The sequence below is a fragment of the Emys orbicularis genome, chromosome 8 (assembly GCF_028017835.1).
Source record: "Emys orbicularis isolate rEmyOrb1 chromosome 8, rEmyOrb1.hap1, whole genome shotgun sequence".
In the NCBI taxonomy this organism is placed as follows: domain Eukaryota; kingdom Metazoa; phylum Chordata; order Testudines; family Emydidae; genus Emys; species Emys orbicularis.
In genome coordinates, this window is record NC_088690.1 from 17,022,931 (window position 1) to 17,034,442 (window position 11,512).

General features: G+C 37.2%; 1 protein-coding gene across 6 annotated transcripts in view; it reads left to right on the forward strand.

The window, feature by feature from the left end:
- NFIA (nuclear factor I A) overlaps positions 1-11,131 on the forward strand; it is a 313,248-nt gene extending 302,117 nt beyond the window's left edge. For all 6 annotated transcript variants that reach the window (XM_065409193.1, XM_065409192.1, XM_065409197.1 and 3 more), the window contains one exon: positions 8,646-11,131. In XM_065409193.1, coding sequence (XP_065265265.1) covers positions 8,646-8,663 — 18 coding nt within the window. In that variant the 3' untranslated portion in view covers positions 8,664-11,131. The remainder of the gene's footprint in view (positions 1-8,645) is intronic.
- Positions 11,132-11,512: the final 381 nt, after the last annotated feature.

An 11,512-nucleotide genomic window follows, 5' to 3' on the forward strand; every position in this document is an offset into this window, starting at 1 on the left:
GAACTTGAACTTGCAAATGTGTTCCCGTAGAAGTGGACAGAAAGCATTGCTCTGTATAACAGGAAACCATGTTGCTGCTAGTATGGTACCAGCCCTGGGGAAGGGGAGAGAGGGGCCAGTGAGAAATAGATTTCTATCCCAAACTTTCCTGCATATTTAATTTTGGGTAGAGTGCAAAGTGACTTGGAAATATATTCCTGTTGCATCAAATTGGAAGAAGATTACAGAACATCCCTAGTATAATGTGTAAGAGGGTGTTTAGTAATTTTAAGGGGGAAAATCAAAGATATTTTGATTAAGAAGCTGATAAGCTCATAATGGTCTTAGAACCAGGAATTGTTCCTATTGAAATGTTATAAAATCACATCATATTGTTTTTCGTAATCACAATATATATATAGCGCTCCTTTGTGAGTTTGTTCTATATGAATATGGGTAGATCTAAATCTAGATATATGCTTTATAGCAAAAGGGGAAGGAAATAGGTAGGATTTAATTAAATAAATGTTAAACTACTATTCTCCTTTCATAAATTGCAACTGTACCTGTGGTAGAATAAGCCTTGTGGAAATTTATAGATAACTGGTAAAGCTGATAGAATTTAAAAAAACATTTACATTTTAATCCAAAATGTTTTTTTAATTATGTATTCACTTCTTTGCTAAAATTAGTGTTTTGGATTCTTGGTTTTCCTTGCAACAGAAGATAAGTGTAACTCAGGGAGTCCAGGGTTGCTGGCATGTTTAACACAAAGGTGCAGTTGACACCATCTACAGGACCCAGCATGCAGTGTTTCTGTTCAGTTCAAGTGGAGTGTTGTTTACTTGAACTATTATTAATGGGCCAAATTATATTAAAGATGAGGGCAGCTGCAGGCCACTTTGTAGAACCTTGCAGGCTATATTTGTCTGGTGGGTCATGCTGTGGTCATCTCTGAGTACAACCAAACCATTTTTAGTCGTCAAATCAGTGTTTTTAATGAAAGTTTGAATTGGATGGATGAAAAAACTGCTTCTTTTTGGCAATAATGCAGGAAATATCCACATAGAGGGTCTTTTGGTGCAAGATACTTCAGTGTTTGCTTTAATAACCTTTTTTGTTCTATGACTGTATGTAAAGATGACAGGGCAGTGCGGTGTGGCCTGGCTAGAATCCCCTTCCATGTGTCTGAGGTTTATCAATGCAGAAACCACCACGGCCTTTGAAAAGTAAACAGCTGGCTTGGCTTTGTGTGCTGTATTTTAGATTAGGGATGTCTGGCAGATTTGAGATGACTTTAGCCTGGACTGTTTGGAATACTACAAAATCATTTTTTATAATGTGTTGAAAGTTTGTTCAAATGTCTTAGCTGCACTGCCGCCACCAGCAAGACTGTTTGTATTCCAATCAGAAAACTTTATGGTAGCAAAAAATATTAGAGAACCCATTGGAAGTCTCTGAAAGATCTCAGCTCGCCTTAATCCCCTTGCTGTACCTCAGATCTCAAGTAATTTTCATACTGTGGGCTCACTTTAATGGATAGAACCTATTTTTCATGAAAAAGCAGGAAGTAAGCTGTCTTTCGTAAAAAGATTTACAAAATGTAATCATTGTTGGAATATTCTCTTTGAACTGCCTTGTCCGCAGGGGTGTCTGGCTCCCACTACCCCCGTTTCTTTAGAACACCCTTACAAGTTCTTCTAGCAGATCAGGTACACTGGTGGTTCAATTCTTTGATGTCTTGAATGAATGAAAGAAAAGCATAATAAAAGAGAGCTGTTGATCAAGCATAAAATACTCTTTAAGCTGACAGAATGGCAGAGTTAACACATTCTAAGCTGCTTTTAGTTTTGTCCTTTTTTCCTTACATTTTCCTGTGCTTTGTGTACAGTGGGGGTTTTTATTTTTTGAAAAGTCTCTGATCTATGTAGTTAGCCGCCCGCTAACAAAAACCAAAATGGGATTGTTTCTTTCTCTCTCTCTTTCTCTCTCATTTGCTTGACTACTTTTTTCTTCTTCTCCTTCTTCTTCTTCCTTTTTACCCCCCATATAAACTGGTTTGCGGTTTAGCCATGGCCAGCTTTCACTGTTTGCCGTGAAGTTTAGAAGACCTACTTTGCCTATTTCAAAGTCAACTTAGTAATAAACAAAAGGGCTCATTCTCTTAACTTTTTAGAAATGAGGTAAAAAATTCAAACCTCTCTCTTTCACAAAATGTTACCAAAATAAAATAAAACAGCCCTTGCCTTGAAAAGCAAACATAAAATTAAAATAAAATACAAATGGATTTATTGTGCGATCACTTTCTTTTAGTTAGAGTCAGGGAATGGGGAAAGTTTTCTTCTCGTAGATCTAATTTAGATCTTAAGTTACCATACATAATTTATACATCATATTCAGAGTGCCTGGTCTGCTGGCTGGATTACATTTCAAACGTTTGCCATTGATAAGTTTTACTGTATTATATTCAGACTAAATGTGAATGTCACAGTTCAGTCAACCTTTAATCCTCTGTTCTTCAGGTTCTGAAGGCAGGGGGTCTACAGCTCAGAACATTACTTTATGCTTAAGAAACATCTGGGGCCAGCTGGGACACTCACTGAAATGTTCAGATGTCTGGAACAACAGCAACAGTTACTGCATTAGTATGTTTGTAAAAGGTTTTGGAGGGGCTAGGGTGACTTTAAGGGGTAAAAGCACTAGTTATTTCCAACCTGAGGTTTGAACCAAGAAGAACTCTTAACTGAAGTAAGTTGGTTAGTCCCAAGATAGTAGTGGTATGGACTCCTATGCATTTTTAGTAGTCAGCAGCCAGAAGTCCATATTACAAAATTATTGCACATAATTCAATACAGTTTGCCACAATTGGCATTCTCACAAAAGTTATTGGATACAGAGCTACTGTACACCTCGCCTAGAGACTTATGCCCCTCCAGGGAGGATTTTTATCTTTTTGAGGCTGTGCAAACATGCTCATACTGGCGGGTGGCCTATACTGTACTTAGACTTTGGACAACCAGAAGATTCACTCTGTTTTATTTCCCTTTGGGGATGACCAACTTGCTGTTTCTGTCCCTTTCGGTATTTTGTTTTGGAAAATTTAATCACTGAATAATTAATCCCAGCACTAAGAAAAATAACTGCCATGGACCTCAGAATGACCTCAGAATGTCTTTAATATTCACCTGTCAGTGTAGACACAGTGGGTCTCCTTCTGCCTGGTGAAACCCTATTGAAACCAGCGGGCCAAACCCAGGCCTGGTAAAAAGCAGGCGCATCACCATTAACTTCAATAGAGTTTCAGCTGCTTACGTGGAATGTTGTTCACCTTTGAAGTTTCATAAAACGTCTGATTTTGGCCCTGTTCGTTTGAAATGTCCTACTGTAAATGAACGTGTTACTGGGAGCTTTAAGTCAATGCCAGAAAATCACTAGAACTAGTGCACTGTGATGAATTTTCACAACTGTTTAACCAGGGCCACCCAGAGGATTCAGGGGGCCTGGGGCAAAGAAATTTTGGGGGCCCCTTACATAAAAAAAAGTTGCAATATTATAGAATACTATACTCTCGTGGGGGCCCCTGCGGGGCCTGGGGCAAATTGCCCCACTTGCCCCGCCCCCCCTCTGGGCGGCCCTGCTGTTTAACATTTGTGGCTAAGATTCAGTACTGCTACCCAAACAGCTTCCCCATTTGGGGGACAAGTTATATGGCTATTGTTTTCATTTAGGCTATATCAGGGCTAGACTTTTTTCCCCTCACACACTCCCACCAGCAGAGCTCTTCCAGTGGTAGCAACAGCAGGAATGACATCACGTTAGTTAAAATATTGATGCTCGCTTACACCGACACTCAACTGTCGCTACCACCAGTGGAGCAGCACCAGTGGGAATTTTTAAAAATGGGTCTAGTGTGGACAAAGCCTTAAACGTAAATGGATTATGCGAAGAAAAAACTCCTGTGTGTGGAGTTAGTGAGAGATTTAAATGTGTGAATGTCCTCAAATAACCTACATAGCCTAGAGAAGTAAGCCAACTGTCACACCCAGTTCTGGATTCCACATTAACCACCTCCTTCCGCAGTGTTAAACTTTGCCCTCAAGGACTTTTGTTTAACTTTTTAATTTGAAAAACAGATACTGCTGCTTTACAACCTCCACTTTTTGCTTTAAGTGAGCGGCCTCATTGTTATTTCAGGAAATGTTCAGGTAGAAGTAATTCTAACAAGTTTTTGTTTGTTTTGTTTTGTTTTAAAACATGCAGAAAATGCTTATGATTATGTTTCAGAGCCAAGATAAAATAAATCACACAGGAAGGCTGTTTTGGGGAGATTTTAATAAACTTTGGGCCTGATTCTGTATTTCTGACCCAGGCAAAAGTGTTAGTGAAATCAGTGAAGGGCTGTCTGCTTTTCTCTTGTAAATATGCCAGTTTCCAGTGTGTGTTTCCTAGTTGTTCTTTCCAGTACAAAGGACACAAGTGCCAAACGTTGCTTAAGGTTTTGTGTCTGTGCCTGTGCTATCTTCAGAATAGCATAAAAAACAAATAGACTGGCACTATGAAAGAAACATAATTGCCATTTCAGTTTTCCTGTTTAGGATTCAGTCAAGTAGATATTGTTTATGGTTCATAAAACCTTACTAGTGTGAGGATTCTAAGATACTGGCAGTGTAAAGCTTCAACTTTCATGGTGCTGTAAATTAGGGGGGGAAAGTGTGATAATACTCCTCTGAGAACAGTAAAATAGAGCTCCGCAATGGTTAAATGGAATTTTATACGCACATTCGGTGTGGAACTGTTTTGCATTACATGAGTTGAATACCTTAGAGATGACACACATCTGCAGGCACTTTATTAAATCCTTAGTCAGCACTTTTCAACCTGATGAGATTACTTCTTCATTTGACTGGAGAAAGGAAAGCTAAGATCTTGTACTGGACTGCAGAATTCTTTTTGATGTTTCACCTTGAACACTAGAATAGGACAGTGAGATACTCTGTAGGTCAATACAGAACTGTAGTAATACTGTTGACTATATAGCAGTAATTTTACTTAGCTAGGACCTTTTGGTCCAGTGGATTCATTTAACTCTAAACTCCCCACTGCAGTATGGTTTAAAAAAAAAATATGGGTCAAAGCTAAATGTTTGCTTTTCTGGTAAAATGCACAAAGATAACTTCATCCTGCATTGGGTTGTGATATTGCATGCAATTTAAATGGAGATGTAAAATTAAGAAAAGAAATACTTTTGTTCCCCAGCTGGATGCAGTGGGTTAGATTGCAGGACATGAAAGAAGGATAAAATGTAGGTGGTAGCTAGAAAGCATAGTCAAGCTTAAATTATGTTGGGGAGCAATAGCAAAAAATACCATACGTATAGATTTGGGTTTGCTTGTTTCACTATGCCATTTAATCATTCAAAGAACTCTGCAAATCACAGATTTTAGAGCTGCATATTCTGTTATGTGCTTCATACACATTTTTCATTTTATATGTTGAGGTCTGCTCCTCCTTTGCAGTGGAAGTTTCCTAGGTGAGTCAAAAGGATAATCAAACTCTTCAAATATAATCCAAGAAGATTTAAACTCATATGTAAGGTTTGGGGCACATGGGTTCTTAATATTAAAAAATTGTCTAGAAAAAACAGGATAATTAGGAATGTGTATAAATCAAAATGGTATCTTGAGAGCAGTGCGGGATCTGATGAGAAAATGCACTGTTTCAATCTTGCTATTCTGCTGTCTCAGCATATAAAATATTTCATCAAAGAATAGTTGCAAAAATACCCAGTGCCATGCAGATGTTTGTCATTTGAATTTCTTACTCTTAAAATCAGCTTTTATGCGAAGGTCATTTGGATAACGACGTCACTGGACACAAGTTTACAAAAATATGTTTCAGTTCAATTCTGAAAGGGTTAATTAAGTTTTTCGTTGGTATTAAGATTGAACTGTGTCTGCAGGAGTCATATTGACACCCCAGTGCATGGTAACTCTACTCCTTTATTGACATGTTGCTAGTCAAGAGCACAATAGCACTCTGTGTCTGCAAATCATTGGTAAAATCATCTCAAGAAAAAAAAAAAAGTTTGAAAGCCTAACGCTAGACAAAGGCACAAGAGCTGCACTGCGCAGCTAAAAACTCCAGAGTCAGCAACTTCTATTGATTAAAAACTAACCTTTAAAGTAACTCTCAGAGTGTGTGGTTAGCATTTAAATTTAAACATGTCATGAGTTGATTTGTGTTACAGAATACCAACTCCGAAGGAGTTACATTCACATCAGATTTTTTTTTCTAATTCCCTTAAGCAGCTAAAGTATTTCATGAAATGTCAATAGGGCAGTGGAGGGGAAAAAAAGGTGTTTTGGGGGGGAGCGGGGGAAGCCGAACTGAGTCTTGTAGTTCCTTTTCCCATGCAAATATTCAGCCCCAAAAGAAAAGTGTGGGGAGTGAAACACAATAATTAGACCTTTGTCTAACTTTCCCAAGTGCCAGAGAAAGACAGATTAATTAAATATACAACAGTGTTAGTTTTTGGAGTGGGGGTCTCTCTTGCTGTGTAGGTCATAAATTAGGCAGAATAAATACTTCAATGTGTTTGCAGTGGGCCTGCTACGTCAGAGCCACTGGAAGGTTGGTGGGAGGAGAGCAGAGTGTTTCTTGCTAATGATAGTCACGTCTGGGTCTGTCTGGTTGCTCCTAGCAACCAGACATGATGTAACACCAGGATGAACTTGAACTTGGGGGACTTGAAAAGGGAACAATAGACCAGAGCAATCAATAAAGCCTATTTCAGTGAAGGATTACAGAGCTGCTCTGGGGTAACCTTGTCTGCAAGGCACACACTGAATAGTAAGATGTGTGAAGAAACTTTTTGCTTTTTAAGAGGAGTGCAGAAGCACTGCAGAATATTTTAGTAATGCAGTGAGTAGCAGGGAGAAATGTGGTATAGAAAAGTGCACCCCCTGCTGTCCAAAATGTGCACTAAGAATCATTAAAAGAAATACTGCATTTAACTGCACTGAAGGAAGATTAGGAGTTTCAAACTGGTTTCCTTACACTTCAGTAATTAAAACTCCAGACCACTTTAGCATCCCAATAATCCAAATCCAATCTATTAAAAATGAGATGTCCAAAGACTAAGAAGGTCTAATCATGATGCCAGTTTAGCAGAGGTCTGGACATATTGCACAATTACTACTTTTTTGAATTAGTGGAAGGTGTTGATGTGTATTTGCCAGAGCGATTTGCCTTCCTGAGTTCTTTAAAGCAAGCAGTTAACAATAACGCACGTCTGAAAACACAGGAAGTGTATTTTTAAAAAATCTGCTTTTTAAATAAAAGTCTACTTGTGAGGCCAGTAAATCTTACCCCAATGTATATAACTATCATTTAGCTGTTTATCCAGGTGATCAGGCAAACCATGATGGTAGCCAACTGGACCTCTGCAATAAAAGGATTTTTACCTATTTGAATGACCAAGTCTGAATTTTAACCCTTTTGCTCCCTGCTATGCACTTTCACAAAGCTCATCCTTGTCCATTCAGACCATTCTGAAAGCTATAACATTTGTATTATGATTGTAAAACATACACGTAAAGTTCAGAACACCTTGAAAATTGTGATCGTTATGATACCATCCGGGGGCCAATTCTTGCTTGCCTTATCTGTGCGCGTAACCCTATCAAAATCAATGGGAATGTTTAATCAATAAGGAGAGCAGGATTTGGCACTGCTGTTAAAATAAAATAATAAGCAGTGGCTACATAAACCCTGGAAGAATTTTTTTCTGTTTATAAGCTTTGCGTATGGAAACTATTTCATTTAATTACAGCCTGTTTGAGTACGAATACAAAATTTGTATGCAATAGTTGAAATAGATATGGGGATGGTATGTCTGTGCTCAGAAAGGGGAATGAAGGAAGAGTTAGCTAATGAAATGAATTGGGAACTGGATTCCTGACAACATTTCTCATACCATATTTTTTATTTTATCAGCTTCTGTAGAGCCTACCACCATGGCAAGAACATATAATCTTGAAGTCCAGCATGGATCTTGCCTTAGGGGCCTCTATAAATATTAATACATAATATTGTGGTGGATGTACTATAAATCACATGACATGCTGAAAAGAAATGGAGGAAATAGTTGGTAAAACTTGTCATCAGTATGTATGTGTTCAACTATGCACCTAATATGATATGACAGGAGCTTATATAAAATGAGTTTCAGCAACAAGTCTCTCATACCTGAGCCTTTCTCATTATACTCTTTTACCTTAAACTATAGTTACTGCTTGTTATTTTAATTCCCTAGAGAGCAGTACATCATAGTCAAATTCAAATCCACATTCAGTTTAGAATCCCAGGATCTGATACTGATCTTACTCATATCTGTTTTACACTGGTGTGAATCCATCAGGCCTGTTCTGATCTCACTTATACCCATTTTACCCCAGTGAAAATAAAGCTACATTGACTTGAGCGTAGCTGCTCTTGACTTACACTGGTGTAAATGAGTGGTAACGAATCTGTGCAAATAGCTCAGTGTGTCAAGTCCTCAAACTCTTTCCCTCTGTTTCAAATTCAAGGATTGCAGTGCTATTTGCAGCTCCTTCCAAAACATCTATAATTACAATCAGCTGAAAGGTTTTCTCTCTGTTTTGCAGTCCTGGTACCTGGGATAAAAGTCACAGCTTCCCATCTCCCACCGGACAGACCACCTGACTCCTTCCCAACTCTGTAACATGGAAGCAGCAGCAACACAGTGCAGTTACTTCACGTCAGTGGAAGGAGAGATGAACAGATATCGACAGCAAACAACTAGTACATGGAAATGGCAAATGTTATGGTCAATGGCAAAGGCCATAACTTTTTTGAGATTTTTTTTAGACACCTTCGGGACAGTTGTGATTTCTCATATGGTGCTGGAAATGGTTGGGCTTTGTAATTTTTGAAGTGTTTCATTGGTAGTGTAAGTATTAGGTGACACTGGGTAGAACTAGCCTCTGCTGCTGCTTACTGACTCGCTGTTGTAACACACTTTCCATATGGAGCCTAACTGTTTTACAGCATTTTCACTGATTTTTTTTTTCCCATGCAGGTGTGAGACTTCTTGAGAAATCATGAAACACACTTAAACTGTAACTTTTGTAGTAGCTGAATTCTGCAATATATAAACGTACAGGACAGACATAGGGCATGTTTTTCTGTAACAGATCGGGAAAAAATGCAGTTTTTTGTTTTGTTTTTTTTTTTTTTACAGTCAGATACAGTTAGATACATAACATGAAAAATATGAGCATTGTCAACAGGTTTTTTTCCACTCAAGTTGCAGAGTGATTTAAAACAAACTACTACTATTCACTAAAAAAAGAAAAAAAAGAAAAAAAAGAAAAAAGTTTGAAATGCTGCACTTACATAACATTTTTTCAACAATTTTCAACAATTACACAAAAATTCATGCAGAAATGGGGAAGTTGGTCTGTTTTGACAGAAACTGACAGGAATCAAAACAATCGAATTTTGAATTGAGTAAAGTGCAATTTCATTGGATAGCTAAATATCTTTGTAAGATAGAGATTGTTGAAAATTCTATTTTTGTTTTCCAAGTCCTTCCACCCCAGGACTCTAAAGTATTGGGGTAAAAAACAGCCTTGCAAGAAAAAGGGGAGCTATTTTTGCTTTTTATGTTTTTTATTGTTAAACTTGTATCCCTTTAAAACTGAAGGAAAATTAAAAAAAAAATCTAATGGTGCTTTTACCACAATATGTTAACTACATTAAATGCTAATTAATCATTTTCTGTTATCAAAGCACATAACTAAAATTAAATCATAATATCTGTTAATTTTATAAGCTAAAAGTCACTATAATGGATTATGCCAATTCTGACAAATTTTACGTCTTTCCGGCAATATAGGGTTTATCAGTTCTCAGACACCTTGGGAATCATATAGAACGGTCCAGAAATTAAAACACCTTTGTGTCCCTGAACTGGTACTTTTTCTGGACTACAAAGAAAACAATACAGAAACGAATGCTGATGTGACAACTTACGCCAGTTCAAAGCAAGGGCACTTGCTGAAAAAAAAAAAAAAAGTTTGGACCCCAAACGTCCTGTATCTTATGTACAAAAAAAAAAAGAAAAAAAGGAAAAAAAAGAAAAAAAAAAGAGTGCAAGTGATTTTTCCTATCAGACAGCGGAGCATCCCTTTGCTTCACATGTGACTTTAAGAAGGTTTCCTATACTATACATATATATACGTTCTGGTTGGCAAGTCCAGCTAATCAGAGAAAGTCTCTGCATGTTCTAGTGTTAGTAACTAATTTTTATATAGTTAATGTAGGGTAAAGTAGAGTGCATTAAGACACAATATTGTAATCCCTATTCCAGGCACTTGCCTTTAAACTATGTTTGTACGGCCCTTCAGAAGGGTTTCTACTACTGTCCTATACAATCAAGTAACTGAAATTCTTGGGAAGACACTTTGCTCCTCATCTTTTCCCTGAAACAATGTTTTTTTTTTTCTTAATTTGCACGAAACAAAAAAAAAACAAAAACAAAAAATTCCATATCAATGTGCCTTGCCCTGGATAGCGATTATTTGTGGAATTGTTGCACATGTTCCTATATTGAAAGGGGTTTTTCCCTAGTCAAGCATTTGGAGACACTTTTTGTAAATGTGACTTTTATGTCAGCCATTGTCAGTTTCAACATCTAGAATTAAATAGAATGTTAGTTGTTCCGCAGATAGGAGTAGTGTTTATTGTCCTGTATGGTCAGTGGCAGTGCTATTCTGAGATCTGTAGATGCTAGATTATCAGTATTTTTGGATGTTGCTGCATTTTACATTTTATTTGGAGTCTTCCTTTTGTTTTGTTTTTCCCAGATATATGAAAATATGCAATACCTGCTTATATCATGTAGAAAAGCTTAGCAATTATTAATTTTTCTTTTAATTTTTTTTTATTTGACCAAAGTTGGTGCTGCACTTGACGCAGTGTGTTTTAGGTGTTTGTCTTTGTACTTATGTGATTTTGAATGCACATGCAGGAAGGGCTCTTCTTAGAGAAGCAGTCAAACTGTGAAGCACTAAGCTGAACCCTGCTTCAAGCAATTTTTGTTTTACAATTGTTCCTTTCACAAGCAAGCCTTAAAAAAAAAAAAAAAAAAAAAACTTCCTTTTTCTTCAGATCCCACACCCATTTTTATTAGCAGACTGCAATCAAGCCACATTCAACAAAAGTATATAATGCCCATTTTTATATGCACGTTTTTAAACTTCCAAGTTCTGAAAATTGTTTACTGGTTATTCTCTATTTAAGGAAAAAAATAAAATGTTTTGGATTTTCATATGTGTCTGATAAGTGGTTGAGTAGTCATTTTGCTCTGTTGTATTGTGTGATTGTTAGTATATGGTATCACATCCTCTAGCCAGCATCCTTTGCCTTCCCTATAGCACTTAGCTGGGCATTACTTTATTAAGACATATGTGCACTAAAAAAATAATAATAAAATTAAAAAAATAGCAGC